Source organism: Phaethon aethereus (genome assembly GCF_964289735.1).
Source record: "Phaethon aethereus genome assembly, chromosome: 1".
In the NCBI taxonomy this organism is placed as follows: Eukaryota; Metazoa; Chordata; class Aves; order Phaethontiformes; family Phaethontidae; genus Phaethon; species Phaethon aethereus.
The window spans coordinates 87,844,216-87,866,898 of NC_138575.1; the positions used below are offsets into that span (position 1 = coordinate 87,844,216).

Here is a 22,683-nt window from a genome sequence, read left to right on the forward strand (position 1 = left end):
TTTCACTCTTGATCCCAAGAGAACGTGGGACTGAATTCAGGAAAATGTCATTCATTGGGTGCCTGTCACTGCTGGAATATCTATTTGTGTCGCTGTCTGCTCAGTGATTCTTTCAAACATTTGTAAAAATTAAAACCCCCAAAATTCATACTTTGTCTGAGTGTGCTTAGTGCCAGAAAAAGAGGTGGTTTTGCATAGGGGGGAGGTAGAACAGAGGTTTTATTTGGTTGAAGGCAGAACCAAGATGTTGTGGGGAAAGGAGCAAGGGAAATGGCCTTTTGTTCACTGAGAAATCACAGGTTGGGAGAGAATGAGCAGGTGTGGATGCTCATACAGCTGCATGGGTGACCAGGGCCAGTTTCTTAGCTGTCTATAGATAACTAGAGGTGAGTATAGATTTAGCTGCTTTTCCATGTCACAGCAGTATTATATACTGTGTCCTGACCTCCACTGTTACACCTTGGTTTTTTTCCCCGTGGTTTCCTGGCGAAAAGTATAGGAGAAATCTTCCTCCACTGACTAAGCTCTCTTCTGTGCTTCAGTTTCCAAGGCAAAATCTTGTCTGCTTCAGGGGCTAGCTTTTCTCCTGTCTCACTGGGCTGACCTATACTAGATTTAGGACTTGGAGATTTCACAGAATCATAGAATTGTAAAATAACCTGAGTTGGAAGGGACTGACAAGGATCATCTTGTCCAACTCCTCACTGCCCCCAGGACAACCTAAAAGTTGAACCATCAGTAAGAGCATTGTCTAAACGCATCTTGAGCACAGACAGGCTTGACTGCTTCCCTGGGGAGCTTGACCAGCCTCTCAGTGAAGAACTTTTTCCTGATACCCAATTTGAACTTCCCCTGATGCAGCTTTAAGCCATTACCTTGTGGCCTGTTGTGGGACACCAAAGAGAAGAGATAGCACCTCCCTCTGCTTCCCCTCATGAGGAAGTTGTAGACAGCAATGAGGTCAGCCCTCAGTCTCTTAAGCTGAACAAACCTAGTATACTCAGCTGCTCCTCATAAGCCATGCCCTCTTGTACCATCTTTGTTGCCTTCCTTTGGATACATATGTTTGTATCCTTCTTACATTGTGGAGCCCAAAACTGCACACAGTACTCAAGGTGAGGCTGGACCAATGCTGAGTATAGTGGGACCATTGCTTCTTTTGACCAGTTAACTATACTGTGCCTAACGCACCCCAGGATAACATTGGCGCTTTTGCCTGCCAGGGCAGGTTGTTGACTCGTAGAGCTCACCATCAACTAAAATGCCCCGATCCCTTTCTGCAGGGCTGCACTCCAGCCTCTTGGTCTATATGTACATCCAGGATTACGCCATTCCAGGTGCAGAATCTGACATTTTTTCCTGTTAAACTTCATATGGTTGGTCATTTCCCAGCATGTTAATCTATCAAGATGTCTCTGTAAATCTTCTGTCCCCTCAAGGGAATCAACGGCTCCTCCTAATTTAGTATTGTCAACAAGCTTAGTGTGTACTCAGCTCCTCTGTCTAGGTCGTTGATAAAAGCTTTGAAGAGAACTGGCCCTAAAATTGAGGCCTGGGGAACACCACAAGTGACTGGCCACCAGCTAGATGTTACCCCATTTACTGCAAGTCTTTGAGCTTGACCCATCAGCCAATTGTTCACCCATTGTATTGTGTGCATGTCTAGCTGTATGCTGGACATTGTCCAGAAGGATATTGTGAGAGACAGTATCAAAAGGTTTGCTAAAATCCAAAATAACCCACATCTGCTGCCTTCCCGCTGTACACTAGGCAGGTAATCTTGTCATGAAAGATTATTAAGTTAGTCAGGCATGACTTTCCCTTCATGAACCCATGCTGGCTTTGACTGACTGCATTGTCTTTCAAGTCTTTTTCAAGAACTCCCAGAATAATCGCCATAATTTTACCAGGCACCAGAGTGAAAATGACAGGCCTGTAATTACCAGGGTCTTCTTTCTTTCCCTTTTTGAAAACTGGGATGACATTTGCCAGCTTCTAGCCAACTGGGACCTCTCCAGATTCCCAAGACCGTTGATCAGTAACAGAGAGAGGTCTCGCACTAACATTGGCCAGCTCTTCAGTACCCTGGGATGAATCCCACTAGGCCCCAGAGACTTGTTCCATTGCAACAGCAAATCCCATGCGAGTTCAAAATCAGCTGTGAGCTTATCACACTCCCAGTTGTTGTCCTTCAACCCACATGCTCCTGAAGCAGTTGCTGAACTCAGAAAGGATGGGATTGCTGCTGTGGCATTGCTTCTTCCTTTGCTTGCTTGAGGCAGAGTTTGCAGCTAAGAAGGGGCAGAATACCCCCTAGTACACACAGAATGGCAGGTGGCACTCATCCTTGGTGCTGCGATTTGTCCCTCATATAAGTCTGCCTGTTGTCTAGATGTAGGGTGAAGTTTTTTCTCACAGGATGAGTTCTTTCATCTTGGAAGTGCATTATTGCTGTACCTGTGCTGTGCAGCATTGGCTTAGGGAACACTATTCTCTGTCTTAGCATGGCTGAAATCACTACAGCATCCACAGAGCTTGTCCACTCCTTTGTAGGCTGTCCAACGTTGCCTTGACTCTGTATGCATTTGGCACTAGATCAAAGCAGGAAACTTAGCTGAAGTTGCTGAAATCATCCTGCCCATCATCCTGCAACTGCCTTGCTCATGGGGTTCCTGCTCCCTCCTGCAAAATGCATGAGTGTGGCCACGTCCTCTGGAAGGAGGCATGGTTACAAGGATGCAGTGCCTGCTTCCAGCTGGTTTGTACAGACTGGTAGCTGCTTCACCTTGCCAGCTCCCAGGCAGGTACATCACCTTGCAGGCTCATTGGCTGTTGGCCACTGTATTCCAAGCTACATGGAGGTAGCTACACGGAGTTCAAGGTACACCGCTCTCCTTCTCTTTTCTGCCCCTTCCCTCATCTGGATTTGTGTTCTAAACTAACTGAGAGGAGAGCACCCAGTCTTAGGGTCCCCATGCCAAAGCAGGGAATGATTACAGCTGGACTTTTAAAGTGCTCAGTGTAGTCCTGTGTCAGACAGCTGATAACGATTGATTGTGCAGGTCCCTCAATGCCACTGTCTTCCCACATGGGACCTAGATGTGGCTCAGACCAGATGAAATTCCCTGTCCCATATTTCCAAGCATTCTTGGTCCGAGTCCTAGGTTACTTTGTGACCTAGCTCAGACTTTTCCCTATGTGGGACTGAGCTCTTCCTGCCATCAGCTCTAACCAGGTCCTAGTCCAGGACACCTGAGCCATCTTCTCCTTTTATCAAATGCCCACAGCCTAAGCAGTACTTCTACCTCTAAATTAAGGATTCCTCAGCACATTCTCTGCAATCTAGGCCAACTGCCACAGAAAGGTTCAGGTCTGCAGTCTTTAGCTGTGGCTTTATCCAGACTCTCTTAGCGTTCTTCCAAATGGTTCCTGGGTACAGTTCACAAGCTGAGGCTTAGTTTTAACTGGCAAGACTTTAAAAACCATGTTGAGTCCTATTCTAACACCACCAAGCATAGGCTCCAGTGCTAAGGAATGCTCTCTGGCATTCACAGAATGATATAAATAGTGGTGGGAAGGGACCTGTGGAGGTCTTTAGTCTAGGCTGCTGCTGCAAGTGGCACTATTAACAGGACTAGGTCAGACCAGCTGTGGCTTTGTCCATTCAAGCATTGAAAACCTGCAAGGACAGAGTTCCCCCTCTGAGCATCTGTTGGAATGCTGTCTGATAAAAACAGCATTAGTGTTCAACCTGAACCTCCCAGACTGCAATTTGGGACTATTGCCTCTGGTTTTATCATCTGCCACCATCATCGTCTTCATACCACCCCTCTGTGTAGATAAGAGTAGCTTAACCTTCAGCCTCCTCTTTATCAGACTAAACAATCCAGCTTCTTTAGCCCCTCCATGTAGGTGATTGACTAGTATCTGTGAAGTCTGTAGCCATGTTCTGGTCTACCTTCTCCATAAAGATTAAGTTTTGTTTCTACCAAGTGGTACCTAGGAAGGAGCAGTCAGGCAAGCAGCCCTTACAACTTACCCTCCAGCTCAGGTTGGATACTACCAAAGACAGATGAGACAGATGACAAAATGACTAATGATTTGGAGGCATGAGGACGACTTTTCCAAATACCAACATTTAAGTGCAAAAGCCTGCATCTGAGTTTGTCACAGCTAACTTTCTGTGCTCTGCTTACTTTACCTGACGACTACCAATGCTCAAGTCTCACAGCAAGGAGCCACCATAATCGGTCACAGCTTCTGTTCAGGAGTCTGAAGGCTGCAGGAAGTCATGAAAACTAAGCTACAGTAATTCTTGTAAGTCTTTGCAGGGTGCAAGTGAAGCCAGCTGTACAACTACACTCCAGGAGAAATTACAGAAAAAACTTTTGTGACTCAGCATTCAAACAAATACACTTTATTTACAAACAAAGGAGAAATCATAGCCATCATATCAAATTCTGGTATATTTACAGCATCCAATCAAAGGATCAAATAGAAGAGGGATCATAGGGCAGAGGGTTGGTATTAAGGCAAGAGGCAGTTTCCTGTTGAATTGCAGAAGACCTGAGCTGAAACTGTCCAAAAACTCCACACTTTAAAAGATGAGGCTTCAGGGAACACTAACAGGCTAAGCTCTAACTCACAGCAGTGGGCAGAGATGTAGCTCCTTTAAAGAGCTTCCTTAGCTCTTCCTCAAGAAGTCTGCTGGAGCTGACACAGAAGAGGTGAGTTTGGGCCCCAGTGCTTAGAGAGCAAGGGAAAGAAGGGGTGTGATATTTTTTCCTGTTAATGAATGATGAAGGGGCAGCAGGAGACTTTGCAGGTCTGCACAGGCAAGGGACAAAGAAGTTGGCCAGCTGAGCTGGAAAGCAGTCTGGTTCAGGGCACTGAAACGTGGCATGGAAGGGAAAGGAAGGCCTACTTCCAGTCCAAAAGCAAGGAATGTGAGACAGGCCAGCCTGGACATGTGCTCCAGTCCTGCACCCCAGGTTCAAAACCCCCATGGGGCTACCTAAAACGAACGCTTATTTTTTCTTTAGTGAGCCTTTCAGCTTCTTCTCTAAGGAGCGCTGTTTCCGCACCTTCTCCTCCTTTTTCCCTAAGTTCTCATAAACTGTTGACTCCTCTTTCTGCCTGTAAGACCAAGAAAAAACAAGGGGAAAGTGAGCAAGAGGAAAAAGCCAGCTAAGCCAAGCAGGGAGACTATTGCCAGAGGCGGGCATAGCTGGGCCTCTGGTTTAAGTGAGCTCTTACTTGGAGGATTTTCGTGAAGCCTTGGCATGCACATTCCTCACTGCAGGGGGGTAGGCAATGTTCCCATACTCAGACTCGTTCAGCTTGCCTTTCTGAGACTACCGGAGAGAAAAACTAAGCTGAGAAGAGTGTCATCTGGGAGAAGCATATGAGGCATCATGAAGAGTTCTGGCTGTTTAACCATGCTTCATGCTAGGATCTCTGTGGATCTTGGTGAATTGCTGAAGGCCTCAGGCTCAGTGCACTCTGCCTGCTTCTGTCACAGAGGTGAGCAAGCAGGAATGCAAATGTGTCCTCCTACAGGGGTGAACAGTGGGGCAACAAATTTCTGGAGGCACTGGAATGCCTGGGAGTGCCACGTGTCAGCTAAAGAATACTAAACAGATAGCAGCAGCTAATGGATGCTGCCAGAGGCAACAAGGGGAGATAAAAGATGCCATTTATCAGCTAGTAGGAGAAAATCCTTTCCACAAGGGCTTGGGAGGCAACTGCAGAACCAGGATGGGAAGGACAAAGAGGAGAGGGCAAAGTCTGCCTGTCTTACTTTCAGTTTGTAACAAAACAGCACTTGGTGGAGGCATGATATAGAACTTAGTTGAAATAACTGCATTAAAACTTACAGCAGTTCAGAAGGGGTTGGTGCTTGAGCCGCTAATGTTGTCTCCTGAATTTTAAAGGAACAGGGACTCAAATCTTGGTGCACCATTGTAGTCTGTGTAGGTCCCAGTGCTAGCTTAAAGCTTGGGAAACAGAGCACTTGGGCTCAGAGCCAGCACCATGCAGGGCCTAGACTCACAGGACAGGAAAGTATAGAGTCCCCATTCTCACCTGGATAATTTCCAGCTTTTTCTTGGTCGTCTCTATGAACTGGCAGATGGCCATGTAGATGAACTTGTACTGGGCCTCTGTCTGCACCATCCCTGAGCGTTGGGCCCTCACCATCTGGATGGTCTTCTGGATGTCAATATCACAGTCCAGCCCTAGCAAGGGGCACGAGAAATGCTTATGGACGTGTTCACTGAGCCCCCCGCTCCCAATTGTCCACTGAAAGCAGTCACAGTGGAGGTCATTCAAGAAGCTTCCACCTCCCTCCATACACATTACTCCTGTATGGACCTCCTATCCCTCCTTCTTGCTCAGCATCGTCCAAGTCTGGCAGGAAAAGTCCAAGCTCAGGGAAGGCTGAAGCCATAGTAAGTGCAGAGATCCAGCAGCTGCCACATAGCAAGGACAGCACAACCTTCTCAGGGCTGTGGCAGGATCTCTCCTGCTTATACCTGACAGTTTTCATCCCTTTGCATCTGGACTTAAGGGCACAGCCCTACTGGATGGGCCAATTCACTTCAAGACACTTTGGGGTCCTCTTACCCTTGGTGGAGATTGTTTCCACTATCATATCAATGACAATGATAGTCCCAGTGCGGCCAATCCCAGCACTGCAAGAAAAGGACAAGCAGGGGTCAGAGCAATACAGTTCCTGAAACAAAATGCAGCTGCTTCTGAGGAAGGATGCAGCACTTGGTAGCAGCTGTTCAGGAACACCACGAAAGAGTCAAGGATTCAACAGGCAGCAGAGTTTGGTTTGGGGGCAAAGAAGAAAAAGCAAATACTGAGGCTGGCATAAACTTCAGTCACAAGTCCCGGGGAACAACTGGTGCAGGAGGACAGATGTTCTACACCTCACCCTATATAAAGGATGGAGAATGCTTCAGACCCCAGTCTCTGTACCAACCTGCAGTGCACCAGAATAGGCCCTGCATCTGGGATGCTCTCCTGCTTCTGGTTTATTTGGTCGAGGAAGCTGAGCACTCCTCCTGGCTCGCTAGGTACACCGTGGTCAGGCCAGCTCAGGTACTGGTAGTGCCAGATCTCACGCACAGCCTTACCCTGATAATAACAAAACATCTTACTGGTAAAACTGCAATCCAGGCCTATCCCTGGCCCCTGGCCCAAGGAGAGGTGGGTCTGAAGCCAGAGGGAATCTCTGTCCCTTGCGCACTTCTTGGTGATTCCAACAGTGTGATTCCAGCCCAAACCAAGTGGGAACAGCAACCCCAAGAACGATACAACAGCAGCAGCACCACAGCACCCAGCAGTTCCCAGCCTTAGACATGCAGTGACTGTTAGACCCATGGGCTCCATGACAGCCCTCGACCAGGCACACTCACGTTATCTGTTGGACACACACAGAGGTGTCGGAGTTTGTACTCCAACGCATCGTGCTCCCCAGCGTTCTCCACAAGGTAGGGACCATATTCCTTCATGCTGCCCACCTCTGGCCAGTAAGGCACACATTTGTTCTGTGTGGGCAGAGAGGGCAGGGTAAGGACGGGCAGAAGGCAAGAAAGAGAGAAAGAGCAGAGCAGTGGTTGAAAAGAGGGCAGCTCTAAGACACCTACAAAATGCTACTTACCCGCCCTTTTTCTACCTCCCGTGTGGTCATCACAATAATGCGTGTGTTCTCCTGCCACACCATTTGCCAGAAGTCATTGACTGTGGCATCCAGGCAACCCTGGCTAGCGATGTAGGTCTTGGTGCACTCATCTGGGCTGATCAGGTTGTTCTGAATGTGGGCAGGGAAAGATCAGGATAGTTGCAGGAGCAGGCAGGCCCTCCCCCATTTTGGGCATCCAGACATCTTTCAAGAGTCTCACCTTGACATAGTTAGCATTGATATAGTCAGACCCAGGGATATTTGGGTCCCTTCCTTGGAGGATGACTCTGGAGTGATCAACTGGGGATGCAGCAAAAGAATAAACAGAACAATGAGATACTCTGTGCCCAGCCACACGAAGCTCCTTTGCTGCCCACACCACCTCATTCATGTTACCCAGTGCATGCAGCATGCCCCGTTATTTTCGTCTCTCCTTTTCTCTGGGGTCAGACCAATCTCACCCCCTCCTCCCATCACTCCTATGACGGACCATGAGAAGCTAAAGAGGCTGATGCAACCCTTCCTCCTTCCTTCAAGGACATGAAGAGGCTGTGACCTCTCATCAGCTCTTAAATTCTCAATGCTGCACACCTTGTAGCCAGCTCTGGAGGGTTACAAGGGCTGAGGGAGGGACAGGGATGACTGGGACAGCTCTTCACTGCCTGTCTCTTTCGTTTTTGTTATAGCGGAGAAGACTCACAGGGCAAGATGTTCTTGTATCGGTTCTTGCTCTTGTTTTCAGGTCTCTGACCCTCATGACGGTCAAACAGGTGCTTGGCTTCCTGTTTTTGCAGACTCTGAGAGCAGAAGAGATAACAGTCATCGCAAGGTCACAATGTATGACAGGGGAGGTGGGCACTCAGAGGAACAGTGGTGATGCTGGGGACACATGGGCATGCTTGTGAGGGAGCAGAGAAGTGAAAAGCAAACCTAGACTTGAAAAATACGAGGTTCATACCCTTACTGTCTTGGTGACTCGTTTTCCCAACCATGAAAAAGCACATTTCTACCTCACTGGGTTCACTTAAAGATGATACTCACTCCCCAGAGGAAAAGGTTCCAAACAGACTTCTTTCAGAGATAAATTGACAAGAATTTACAAGACACCAGAGAAACTTGTATCCAGGAAGAAATCAGGGATGGAGAATGAGATGGTGCACAGGAACTTCCCAAAAAGCCAGAATAATGTCCTGCAACAGTTTCTTACATCAAATTCCTCCCAGAATCCAGCCTTGGACGTCTCCTCAGATACACTCTTCTTGTTCAGTTCCTGCACTCTATTCTCAATGTCAGCAGCATTCACCCTCGTAGCATAGTAGGGCTGGGGATGAGAAAACACAATGGGTTGGCACAAGAGAGAGATGCTGCTGGAGAGCAAAGTCTCCTCTGTGTGCTATGGAGAAAAGGAGGAGGGACACAAAGCAGAAACAAACAGCAAGTGGGTGCCTCCAAAGGATTCCTAAGAAATCAAGGAAATGGGATTTACCTGCTTCAGGTACACAAAGGAGCCAGACACCTCCTCAATTCCAGTCTTCTTGAAGTGCTCCACAAGATCTGCCAAGCTGTCAAACATTTCAGCACCTCCAACTGTGTAGCGTCCATTCTAAATGGAGGAAGAATGTGTAACGTCCCACTCATAACATTCCTATAGACAAAGCTGATAATGCTCAGGGAAAAGGTAATGCTGGGGTGCAAAGCCATAGGCACCACACTGTGCCGTCTAGAAAAGCATTTCCTCTGGCAGGGAGGTCAAATGGTAGTTTGCCCTGAGAAGACTAAGTTCATAGCATGGTGAACTGACTCTTGTTCTCCATGGATGGAAGCTCAGAGAAGGTATATTGCCCTCAGCTCTCTAAGGTCAGTTGCTTTCTGTCCTAGAAATGTCCTTCCACTCTCTGTATCATCCCACATGAAAGACATAGGAGAACTTGTGACAGCCAGGTTGGTAACATCCTTCAGACTAAGTGTGGAGGCCTTGCAGATGCCCCTCCTCCTCCTCCAAGAGCTTTTAATTCTTTTGATGAACTCGTAATTAGATTGTGAATCCTTCTCTCTCTTTCACCATGAACTCCCAGTACTGGAGTTCTCGGTCACACTGAGCCCTGCTTCCTCCCATGTCTGAGCACCATGGTCACCCAAGCTGGGGTGAGGACATAAGGAACCTGCAAGGTGACAGCACTTTGATCCAAATTCAGAAACAGTGCTGGTGGTAATCAAGCTGACAGGGCCCATGCTTTTGAGGACATGATGAGCAGAGACCTCTTCCATTCCTTTTCTTTTTGCTCTCCCAACTGCTCACCTCACACATGATCTTGATGTGCGTGACTTTGAGCCGAGCCCCAGAGGCACTGGTTGCCCCAGCTGGTGGACCATCAGACCCCGGTTTAAGCTGGTCAGTGATGACAGACAAGACAAAATCCCCAGGTTTGCTGAGGCTCTCCCGCACCAAGAAGGTCCAAGGGGTGGCTTTGGCCTGGAGAAGTGACTCAGCTGCAGAGCCTGACAGATGCCCATGGTACCACCTAGGAAAAAAACAAGAGGGTCAGAAGAGAAGTGGAGATGCAGGTAAATGGATTCCCTTGAGCTGATGAGTGAAGGGCAGCACCACGGGGGAAGGGTGAGGGAGGAAGAAAGGAAGGGAGAGACAGAAGGGAGGGAAAGAGGGAAGGAAACCAAGGGCAGAGCAGGATCTTGGGAAAAACATATGAGACAAAAAAAATTAGAGAGCTGGCAAGAAAAGGAAAGGGCAAGGGATGAGGTGGAGGTAGAAGGGACCTGGGGAGCAGAATGTTGGTACCAGAGGACACAGTGGGAAAGCACCAAGTGTGATCCAGTTGTGATACACAAGTACAGGTAAGCAATGCTTGCTGGCTTGAAGACCAGTTGGGGGAGGGTAGCCTGTGGGTGTCAGCACCTCCTATAGCATTATTGGGATCCTAGCATTACTGCTGCAGGGTGCTTTGGAAACTCAAACAACAGGGAAACAAAAAGTAACCCTCAGTAAGTCAGAAACTCTCCCATCCCAACTCTCACAGCAGCATCCAGATGGCTGTGTTGAGATCAGATCCAGTAAAGAACCATGCCAACAACCCCTCTTTCTGAAACTCAGTCACCTCTACAATCAAAAGATAATTCCCATTCTCTGGGCACATCACACTGAAGCTATCAGCCTAGCCATGGGATTGCACACCAGGAGCCACCTGGAGACCATATTCCGCTCCTGGTACTTATCATGGTTGTTGATCCATGTGCACGTTCCTGTCCTCAGTGCAAACACCCAGTCAGCAGCTCCTTCTCTCAGCACCAGGTAAGGAGCATCCCAAATGGCACAGCTGCTGCCAAGCCCTTTCCCACCTACAAAAGTCTCTGGGAGGAGGTGTGCCTGCCTGGTGGGATATCACTGCACTGTGCACTGTGGGTACCAGTGATGAACACCAGAAGTAGGCTGAGAGATAGGACAGCCCTGGCCTACCTAGGCCAAGAGCCCTCCTACTACAGGGATCTTGGCCCTGCAGAAACCCCAGATGTGAGCCAGGTTGTCTCTGTGCAAATCCTGTAGTTCCTCATGCGTGTCCCAAGCTCCACAGTCTCTTTGGACCACACCAGAAGGTCCTGGGGGGCACTGCTGAGCTGCCAAGTTCATGCAGAACATGCAGAAGGCCATATTCACTGCAGCTTTGTCCTGGTTCCACAAAACTCACTTGGAAGCTGGAGCTAGGGATCCAAATTAAAGAGAGCTCAGAGCTGTAAGGTGCTCTGGGCACTAGGAAATGCTCTGAATCATCCCACTCCTCCCAGTACCCATTTTCTGGTGGAGCCTCTACTGGGTCTGGACACATCTCAGCCCAGGGGCCACCACAGCCTTGGTGCTCCTGCCCCGGCCCCAGCCCCTCCCCTCCTTCCCAGCTTGGTGTCAGGATTGGGGGCCCTTCTGCTCCAGCAAGGATGGGCTTGGTTCAAGCAGGTCCCTCTGGGCCTGGGACATCCCCATCTCCAGCTGGAGCCATGTGCTGGGCTCTGCGTTCAGGGGCCTTTGCAGCATGGCTGCTGTGCCAGCTGGAGGCTGTGTTCACTGCAGCTCTGTCCCACTTCCACAGAGCTGCCTCAGCAGCTAGAGACACAGCCATTTTGTCCATCTCCCCGTGAAAAGCAGGTAGCTGTTGCATCAGACTGACCTGCTGCATCATCAGCCCTACCGGCTCCCACTCGTTGCAGGTACCGCAACAAGCACCAGAGACACTCCGTACGTCACTGCACGCACTGCCTTCAAGGCCAGGCAGACACTTAGATGAGCCAGTGTAGTTAGAGCTGTGGGAGCAGGTTTGCTGCCCACAGAGCAGCTAACAGTGGAGGCCTGGGGTGGTACTGGTGCCTGTGGTGAACTTTGCATTGTTAGGGCTATCTGTTCCCAAGAATTGAAGTGGAGTTTGGGAGGCCATGCCTCAGTCACAGAAACAGCCGGGGCATTTATCCACCCCTGTATCTGGCCAGACCAACATATTTCGCCTAGGAACCATTTTGACAGCAAGACGTGGCAGGCAGGTGTTGTGCCTTGGCAAGTAAATTTTGTTGATCCTGACCTCATGCACTGCAAGAAATAGCTGGTGACTTCCATTGCACGGCAGTCATTATTTTCTGATCCTAATCCCAAAGAAGGGTTCAGCCACCGTGTGCCAGTGCTCAGCTGCCCCCCAGGGAATGGCTGACCCCTCCTGCTCAAAGAGATCTCCAGGCCTCTCCTCCACGGGTAGGAAGGGGTTAATGGGTCCTGTTCCCCCCTCCCTTCCCCCAGTACGGCCCAGCTCTTCAAAGCCACGTGATGGAAAATCACTTGGGGAGAGAGTGAGAGGAGCTTTCGTAAGAGCCTGGCGGGGGGAGAAGTTTCCAACCGCAGGGAGGAAGGGAGGAAACTGCAGGGCCACAACCCAACGGCCTGGAGTGGAGAGGACAGCCAGCATGCAGACACTGGCCCCTCTGCAGCCTGACCCCAACGTACCCAGGTGCGTTGCCCAGGGCATCTTTGCTCCCTGTCTCCAGGTACACGAGGAGGACCTGTCTGTCCCAGAGCACGGCGCGACTACTCCCTGAGCTGCATCAAAAAGTCTGAAAGCACAATGCAAGGGCAAAACCACTTGATTTGATTTAGGAACCTGGTGTCAGAGACATATGCAAAGCAGGGACAGGAAGGAGACTAAGCAGGCGAGGAATAGGAGGGGAACATGGTCCAGTTCTCAGCTACATGAGTCACCCAGGCCCAGAATAACCAAGGAGGTATGGGGCAAGGCTGAGGGTATAACATGTCACTCTATGGACCGCTGCAGACCCACAACTAACACCACAACCTATGCTTTTAGGACAGTGTATAATTAGCAAAGGCAACAGGAAACCAGAAGTAAAAATAGAGCCCCATTAGGTCTGTTGTGATGGCTCACAGTATGTCCAGCTGTTCCTGGGGATGCTGCCCCCATGGAAGCATAGGAGGGTAAGAGAGGCCGGAGACACTTTTTGCAGGATTTGCCCTGCAGATGCAGGCAGGACAGAAAGACCACGAAACACAGAAGAGGTCTCATCACAGACACACCAGCTGCTTTGCTTTCTCTGTACCTCTCTGTAGTGGGGTCGGAACAGTTGAGCGGGTATCGCAAGTCGATGATGGTTCCATCTTTGTCCTGCAGTGAGCCCTGTTGCTGCGTGTAGTACTCCACCAGTTCTGACAAGGTGGCAAACTTCTCCCCTCCATACAGGTCATAGAAATCCCCAGTATTCTGAATGCGGATGTGGGTTACCTGGTCACCAACCCTGTGGGATGACAGCAGCCCAGTGAGGTGGTTAGAAAAGAGGCAGAAAATATTCTGCATTACCTCCTGCCATGGAACCAGAGCAAACCATCCCAGTGAAAGGATATGAGTGGAAACAGAAAACTACTGGGACAACTTGAAGGACGGTCTAGAAGATGCTGGGAAGCTCAGGTCCTTTTACAGCTTGGAAAGAACTCAAAGGAATAAGGACAGGATGAAGAAGATGCCATAGGACATGTGAGCATCTAAGCATTCTTGCGTGTATAACCCTGGAAAGACAGAAGTTGGGGTCCAAGTACTTACCGAACTGAAAGAGAAAAATCCCCCTGATTCTTCCGACTGGGTCTCGCCAGAAAGCTGCCATGGACACCTCGTCCCTTCAGTAAGGCCTCAGCTTCCAGCCCACTCAGGTCACGGTGAAACCACCTAGCAGAGGACATGAAAACAAGACCAGGTGAATAAAAAAGCCCAGGCAATATTGTGGAGACTTGTACAGTGAAGAATGGTCCCCAGTCAGCATGCCTAGAGTTACAGGTGACAGCCAGCAGCAGCATCCCTTCCTATCTGATAACTCCCCCAGCCTCTGAAAGGTTTCCATTGAGATAGAGCTTCCAGGATGATCCCCCCTCTGATCTGTCCTACTTTCCTGGTCTCCCTCCCCACATACACACACTCCGCAGCCCTTCTTACCTCACCATCGTGGAGGGCGAAAGAAGAGGGGGCCAAGTGGCTACCACCAAAGCAACTCAAAAAACACAGAGGAAAAATGACTTTGCGCTGGCGAGAAAAGGGAAGTCGGAGGTCTGTGCTGGAGCACCCAATGCCAAGCTGTTTCTGTGCCTCTTGGGAGCTGGCCATGTATCTCTCCTGGCGTCTATCATCAGTCCATTCAGACCCTCTCCATCCACCTGTTTTGGGATACGTGCCTTGATCTCTGTCCCTCTGCGCAGTGCTGTTGGGCACAGGCAGGCACAAGCCCGTGCGCAGCTGGGCACGCGCGGCTCCAGGAACAGGAAGCGCTCTGAGCCATCAACTCCCCAGCCCCAAGCTGCTTTGCACACACTTCTGCTTCTCCTTTTGTGACTTTCTTCCCCATCCCCCCTGTTATTCTTGGGTCCCTCTCTTTTTTCACACCAGGGTTGACTCTACGAGTGCATCTTCGGTCCCGGCCATGATCACAAAATTCAGTTCTGCATGTCTTTTGTTCCCCTTCTTTCCCAAAAGGCCCAGAGGCATGAGTGCTCCCCACCCTCAAGTCCTTGCCGTGCATGCCAAGGGGACCACAGTTGCCTGGGGTCACCGACACACGTGCAAGGCTGAAGCAGGCAGCACATGCATTGAGCAATGAAGCACCCTACTACAGGTCTGACTGCCCAGCCACTCAGCTTGGCTCTGCTGGGCTGCCCTCAGCTACCCAGCTGAAACCTCCATACTTGGGCTCGCTGATGAGCCCTCTGGGCAGGTAAGTATCCTACATGCTCTGCGCAGCCACGGGGGAATCTGTGCAAACGCAGAGCTGCAGACTTTGAGTTCCAGGCTAACACTCTAAGCACAGCATGGCGCTCCTGAGAACAGCCTGCTGGGGGATGCAACAGACACGAGCATTAGTAGCTCAAAAGGGATGGTGTGGGAGGTGGTGTTGAAGCAGCCCAGAAAAGCAGGCAGAGAGCAGGGCAAACAGCTATGACCTGCAGTGGTCCCCCACAGGACCATGAGCACCATTAGCCTAGTTCCTTCAAGATTCCAGTACAGCATACAGAGGCCAACATTGTCAACCTGGACAACCAAATACAAAGAAGGAAAGCTAACTATTTCCAGTTACCTAGCCACTTCCAGCTACGCACCATGGCTGCCCTTTTCCATACCACTGGTTTCAAAGTCTGCAGGTCTCATGAAAGAACAGGAGCTAAGCAGTGGCCAAAGAAGGCAATACAGCTGGCAAAGGAGCCTGAATCTTTCCTGCAGCCATCTCAGCTACCCTGTGTGGTAGTATGGGCAGCAGGAGCAGCAGCAGTCTTGCCCATTTCAGGTATCAGCGCTGCATACTTCCCTACACACCACCAGACTGGGAAATCCTGCAAAGCTGAACAGGCTGCTAGCAATGACTGAGACAAAACTTGTGGCCAAGACAGAAACTAAAAACAAAGGGAAGTATAGGAGAGATGAGTAGTAAGCTAAACTTCATTGCTAGAGAGTCAGCCCAGACACCTACAACAGCTTCCTTTGAAATACCTCTAGTTTCACACACATGATGAGCTGGGATGTGGTGAGCTGCAGGGTCCAGATGTACTGTCTTAAAACTGATATTAAAAAAAAGGAGACTTTAAAGGACTGTGGCTTAAGGGAAGAAATTCTACACAAAATTCTAGAAGTTGCATCTAAAAGACTGCACCTAAATCCAAGCCAATCTAACACTAGCACACGAAAGAAATATTGTTTAGTGGTAGGACAGAAATGACAGGAACTTCTGGGCAGAAGTCCCAAAAGAGAATTGCTAGTATCAAAAGAACATTAGCTTATGTAGGGTTGATATGAAGTTACGGCAGACAAAAATAAAACCTAGGCATCCCTACCCCTTATGAACTGTCTGAAGCAGAAAATCTGTCTGAGGAAACGAACATTAGTGGGACACAGGGGAACAGGGAAAGAACAAGGTAGCAAAGAGTCCAGATCAGAATAGAAGGGGCAAGTTAGCACTAGACCCATGTAATTTAGTATCCTCCAGTATGACAAACCACGGCATGCAGTGTAACCCACACATCAGTATTTGTGTGGATACAAATCCCAAATCATGTAATTTACAGAATGAATTTATACTTCTGGTTGCTTTCAGCTCAGGAAAGGACTGGACTGGATGCACACAGCCACCTTGGTGTCTTTGATCTGGACCACCTAATTAAAAACAAGCAATGAGGTGTTCCTGCTGGTAAGGGAGGGAAATATCAGAGCAGAGAAGCAAATTTGTTGGTATCTTTGAGGTTTCTCTCCTGAATGGCTGCAGCATGCTAACAGCAGACTATAATTGAGCTGCTAAAATACTTTCTTAACATAATTAACAGGTCAAGAGATTTCAGCAAAGAGACTACTCTTATGCTGCTGTTTGGCTTTCAGTACAACACAGATGGTAGAATCTCATCTTGTAAATCCTTTGTGGACCCAAGCCACAGCTAGCACAGGAACAAATTTAGAGAAGATAAATGAAATAGCTAATTAAAAGACACCCACATCTGGACTGCTGTAAAAAGCACACTGAGAAACTGGACAGAATCCAGCATACAGCCACTAAAGCAGTGAGGAGCCTGGAGCACTGCAGAAATGGAGGAAGCTGGCTTAGTTCAGCTTGGAGAAAAGATGCTTAAGGAGGGATTTAACAGCTGTCTGAGACTACCTAGAGGGGGACTGGGGCCTTTAGAGCCATATTCTTTGTGAGACACAGCAAAGGGACAAGAGGCAACAGGTGTACCTTGCAGCAAGGGAAATTCTGATTAGGTATAAGGAAAAATTGCACACACACTCTCCCCCAAGGGCAGTTCAGCAATTGCCACAGGTCTCCAGAGAGGCTGGGGAATCTCCCATCTTGGAGATGTTCAGGATTCACCTAAAACAAGGCCCTGAGCAACCTGATCTAGCTTTGGGGTTAGCTCTGCTGTGAGCAGGGGGTTGGACTAGGTGATCCAGAGATCAAAACAGTAGTCAAAGGAAGGGTAGAGGAAGAGGTTTCACGTGGAGTTTCTTTCTGTACTCCCTAAGCCTCTATTTGCAGCTACTTGTGGAGTCAACCATCAAATCCATAACAAATTTAGCATCCTTTGGCAAGGCGTTTCACTGCCTAGCTACAGAAACACCCCCTCCTTTGGCTTGCTTATAACCTGCTCCCTGCCTCATTTTTATTAACAGCTTGTTGTTGTAAAGAAAGAATAATCAACAACTGACTCCTATTCACCCCCTCCAAGCTGCTCATGATACAGACCCGTGATGTCCACACCCTTCCTCAGCTCTTTGCCAGGCTGAAGACTCCAACCCTATTTAGGTGTTCTTCATACAGAGCTTTTCTACGCCTCTGATCACCTTTGCTGTCCGTCTCTGAGATGTTTCCAACTCTCTTGTATTGTTTTGGAGGTATGCGTGAAGAGTGTCACAGAACTGCAGTGTTCAAGACGCTGGTGAGACATGGACATAGATATATAGACACAGTGATGATTCCTGCTATTTATGCACCACAACTAAGCATTAAGCTAACAATTGCATGGACTTATATATGATCACAGTCTTACTCCAGAGTGGTTACGATTAGTTCACAGTTCATTGTTTTATATGTAAATTTTGAATTATTTTTCTCTATGAACATTGTTTTACATATGCCTATATTTATATTTCATCTGCTGTTCTGTTGCCCACTCATTCACTATCATAAGGTCCTTCTGCAATTATTCAGTCATCGCCCACCTTATTATCCTGAATAACTTTCTACCATCAGCCAATTTTCTCACCTCACCGTACAAGCTCTATTTCCAGTCATTTGAGAATATACTGAACAGTGTGTATTTCAGGTTAGATCCCTGTGATCTTGTCACTGGTGACTTCCCTTTGCTGTAAAAACTGGATGTTTATTCCCACCTTCCATTTCCTATATTCTACTAATTCTTTACCCAAGAAAAACCCATTATCTTCGTTCTTATGCCATGACTTAAGCCTTATTTAGACTTTGATGAGACAACCTTGTAAAATAATTTTTTTAGAAATCCAAGGAACCTTTATCAGCCAGACTTGCCTTACCCACAAGCTTGCTAAGTTCCTCAAAAGCTCCAGTTTTACAAGACAGGATTTGCCTTTACAAAAGTAGACACTGACTCACTCTTTAATATCACACTCATTGCTCTCTGTCATACTGTCTACCCTCTTGCCCAGATAGCAACTTCATTGTTCTGTGCTTCCCCCATATTTGGGGGATCTCATCTGAAGCCCCTTTTGAGGATCAGCATTGCATTTGTTACGTCTAATTCTCAGCACTGAGATGACTTTAGACAGGAGGTTTTAGTGTTTTGCACAGAACTGCATCATAGTTCAGTTGTTAGCGCAGAGTGAAGGCCACTTGGGCTTGGGGAATGGGTAGATGGACCATCTTCCTGTGTCTTGCCCAAGCCAGATGCTCTCTGTCAGGGTGCAGGACCCCAAGACAGTGCTGGACCATCATGGTTGCCCAGATCGTTACCATGGAGTAATGCTAGTGCGAACCATTTCCTTACACCATGCCACTGCAGTTCCCAGCGCAGAGCACCCGTTTGGACTGATGGTGAAGGTTTTATGTCCTACTGTTCCATAAAGGGATAGAAAGACTGTAGCGAATCAAGAAGTAACGAGAATCTAAAAGGTCAGCCACCTGACCTCTCTCTCTACAAAAACACTCAGAGATGCTGCAGCTGTGGGGCTGGCAGAGGAAGAGTAGCTGACTGGGCATTGCAAACCCTGCTTGCTCTTTGTCAAAGTGAGAAGGAGCAATGGTAACAGAAATAAACAACCTAAAACACCACGAACTCTAGCTGTCCTGTAGCTCCCATTAGAAGGTAGGGTTTTTTGCCTTCTGTGCCCAAAACCTACTGCCAGTATTTTTATTTTTCTCACCAATAAATCTTGTTTTCTTCCCCTGACTAGCACTCACAGCACTCACCCACAGGATGGCATCAGGATCTCGACTCTCAGATCCTCACTGATTGGGGACTGACAGCAGCTGGTGGACGAAGTACCACAGCCCTTAACCAGAGGCTCCTATTAAAGAAAATAAAGCAATACTGGAATTACCAAGACAGTATCTTGAGACGGACTCGGGAAAGAGACCAACGACCTTCACAGAGGCGGGCTGGATGTTCACGGCCGCAGTGAGTGCCACAGCTCTGGAGGAACAGCTGGCAGCATGTGGGTGCTGCAACACCTCCCGTGACTCACCTGTGTCTGGTCCACACAGGCACAGTCCCGAACTCTGCCTGCCCTAGGCGGACTAAGAAGGTATCTCCAGGTCAGGCAAACCGCAGGCCTCAAGCAGAGGGCTTAATTTTCACCATTTGCGAAGCACTTCCTGGGCTGTAGTTAATGAGTAATTAGAGGGGTGGGGGAAGGCCAAGGCCAAGCTGGGAGAGGTAGATGGAGACGGAAGGGACTGACTGCTCTTCCTGCCTCCTATCCATGAAGCGCACGCCCTCACTGGCTACATTCCTGCCTGGTTTGTAACTGAAAGGCTCAGGAGGCAAAACCGGACGCAGCGCTCTCACACCTGGCTCACAGCTCCCTGCTCTCCCAGGCTTGGCTTCATCACCCCCAGCCCTGCCACCCTGGCGCACATTACCCTCCCCAAAAGGCCTCAGCACTTCCAAGGACAACAGGCACACAAGGCAGGAGGCTACAAGCAGAAACCTCTGATGTCCCTTCATTTGAATCAAGTCAGAAACACAAAATGTCCACTGGAGCCAGGGGGCTCTGCTAGGTCTCTCTCTCTTTGGTCCCAGAAGACATGAGATAGACTCATATGTTGTTTATGTTGTTCTAATCCAGGCTGCAGCCAAATGGGGCAGGCCCAACCTCCCACACCAGGCTGGTCCCTGCTGCATCTCTCTGCTGCCTTTTTCATTAGGGCTAACACGTTTGATGGCCCATTCAACCAGAAAACAATGCAGCCACCGGCACTGGTGGCAGGACTTAGCTGCACTGACCCTGCTGGGGACAGGGGTCTCAGGCCATTTATGGCGCTTGCTGAACAGCACTAGATTGTGTTTAGGGACACATTACCTGCTTCAAGTAGCACATTTGCAAATGCTTGGTCTTAAACAGGTCTTAGTGCCTACTGAAATGTTAAAAAAAAAGGTCTCTCTAGGGCTTCACACTAAGCCTTGCATAAACAATTACCTTTATGCAGAACTTGGTACATACTGGCCCCTCAAAACACTAGCACAGGTTTCATCAGGCATGAGGTGGGCACTGCTGTAACTGCCTCTACGCGAGGAAGAAGCATCTGTGCCTGAGGAGTACTGCTGAGCACATGTGCATCATGCACAAAACAAGAGCATTTTCAAGACATTTTTTTATTCACAAGCAGACACACAAGCAGGCACAAAACATCCCGTTTCTTTCAGGTCAGCGTCTCCCTTGTTCAAGTGCTCCATTCCCAGGGCTGACGGGACCCGCACCTTGGAAGGAAGGCACCAGCCAGAGCACCACGACCCGGCGGAGCCGGAGAGGTCCACGGTCTCAGGAGGTTGCCACCCCGCCGGTACCGGCCCCGTGCGGCGGCAGCGTCATGGGCGGCAGGAACATGGCCTTCAGCTTGCCCGACATGCTGGCGATCTCCGGGTCCTGCGACTCGTAGGACTTGATCAGCCGGGCGAACTTCAGGACCCCTGCAAGACAGCGGGTGGGAAGGAGGCACTCGCCCGCCGCCGCCGCCGCCTCGGCGGGCCCGGAGCTCCCCGTCTGGCGGGGGACAACCCACCTTCGCCGTCGTTGCTGAAGCCGTAGGCTTTGATCACGTCCTGCTGGATCTGGGTGGCCACGGGCAGGAGGAACTGCAGCATCTTGCCCATGTCGTTGCAGGCGTTATCTCGAGCCTCCTCCATGCGCTGCGCGTTCTCGGGCACCCCGAAGGCCTTGATCACCTCCGCCAGCACCGCTGCGGGAGACGGGGACATGGCTGCCAGCCAGCCCGGGCGCCAGGGCTGCCCGCCGCCCGCCCGCACTCACCCTTTGCCTGCTCGGCGGTCAGAGGTGCCGCCGCAACCTGCGCGGACGCCGCCATAGCGCCCAGCGGCCTCTCTGTCCTCTCACGCCCTGCAGCACCGGCCGCGGCACGCATGCGCTCCGCGCCCCCTTCCCTTCCCTGTCATTGAACGGATAGGTGGGGCTTCCCGCACAGCGGGAAACCTGCTGGACAAATACTAAAAGAGCTGAAATCACTGCTGTCACGTTTCCCTGCGCTGGACCCCACCCGGGCCGACCCGCCCAGCACTGAGGGCGAGGGCCGCGAGGGCCGCGAAGGCCGCTCCCGCCTCGGGCTCCCTCCCGCGTGGGCCCCCGGCCCTGCGCCCCTCGTCCGACCCCGCCCCCCGCTGGCAGCGGCGGCAACTGCCGCAAAGTGTGGCCCTGCCGCACCGTTCGGGCGGCATGCAGATGAGACGCTTCCCATTGGTGCCGCTGCACTCACGCCACGCCCCGCGGCGGGGGCAGGGCTCTCTGTGGCTACCGGCGCCAGGGCGCGGGCCGCCGGCGCTGGGGCTGCCGGGAGCGGCCGGCAGAACGAGCGGCGTCGGGACCCGGGGGCGGACCCCGGCCGGGGCGAGCTCTTCTCACGCCCGCCCGCCGCCCAGGTCAGCTCACCGGCGCCTCCGCGGCGTTTCCTGAGGCGGCGCCAACGGCTTCCCAGCCCTTCTTAGCAGCCCTGTTTTTCAAGCCCCCTGCTTGGAGAGTGCGTGTTTCTGCCTGCTCCCAAGGCAAGCCCCTCGACTCCTGGCCCCCGTAAGAAGAAATGAATACAACGGAGCCTGTTTCTCCAAGGGGTTGTTTGTTGTTTTTTTTTTTTTCTCCTTTTTTAAGAGCTTCATATATATATTTATATATATAAATTATTAGAATGTGTGTTGGGGCTTGGGAGTGCGTGGGGAACTTTGTTTGGGTGTTTTTCCATAGCTGGGTTGTTGGTTGGTTTTCTTTTCTTTTTAATGGTTAAGTAAATATATATATGGGGACCAATCGAGAGATACAACTGTGATATCAGACACGCACGTGGGGGCAAGGGAGTCACAAGTTGCTACATAAAACTGCCACGTCTAATAGGATGTGCATGAGTTAAAGTACATCAATTAGAATGGGTGAGGGGAAAGCAACAGTCGCCATCTTAAAGACAGGCCCAGGACGCAGTATGCTCGGCCACATCAGCTCTCCCCACAGGGCTCAAAGGGGTCATGGTGGTGATTGCAGTCTTGAAAACAGTCTCCTGGTGCTTTGCACCTCGTGGGCGTGCCCGTTCCCATCAGCCGTGGGAAAGCACAGCCACCATCTTGCGAACAGTCTAGTGGTGCTTTGCACCCGGATGGCTGGGACTGGTCCCTCTGCAGGCCGAAGCAGCCACGTTCGAGGGGGTCCCATAATGCCTTGTTTGCATCTGAAGGGATATTGGAGAATGGGAAGCTGCTCTGGCTAATCTGAAAAAGT

The 22,683-nt window shown here is 50.0% G+C and overlaps 2 protein-coding genes across 2 annotated transcripts; both read right to left on the bottom strand.

The window, feature by feature from the left end:
• Window positions 1-4,825: 4,825 nt before the first annotated feature.
• On the bottom strand, window positions 4,826-13,928 carry PTPN6 (protein tyrosine phosphatase non-receptor type 6; the record flags this gene model as incomplete). The annotated part of the gene is made up of 14 exons (XM_082010375.1): window positions 4,826-5,136; window positions 5,257-5,354; window positions 6,085-6,236; window positions 6,625-6,692; window positions 6,989-7,143; window positions 7,425-7,556; window positions 7,670-7,819; window positions 7,911-7,990; window positions 8,391-8,487; window positions 8,898-9,011; window positions 9,177-9,293; window positions 9,990-10,212; window positions 13,295-13,489; window positions 13,792-13,928. The coding sequence occupies 14 exons, from the start codon at window positions 13,926-13,928 to the stop codon at window positions 5,028-5,030; spliced, it is 1,827 nt and encodes a 608-aa protein (XP_081866501.1). The 3' UTR covers window positions 4,826-5,027.
• Window positions 13,929-20,537: 6,609 nt separating this feature from the next.
• On the bottom strand, window positions 20,538-22,493 carry LOC309416717 (protein C10). The gene is made up of 3 exons (XM_082014074.1): window positions 21,217-22,493; window positions 20,969-21,145; window positions 20,538-20,876 (listed from the first exon to the last, which is right to left on the bottom strand). The coding sequence occupies exons 1-3, from the start codon at window positions 21,326-21,328 to the stop codon at window positions 20,728-20,730; spliced, it is 438 nt and encodes a 145-aa protein (XP_081870200.1). The 5' UTR covers window positions 21,329-22,493; the 3' UTR covers window positions 20,538-20,727.
• Between the last annotated feature and the right edge of the window lie 190 nt (window positions 22,494-22,683).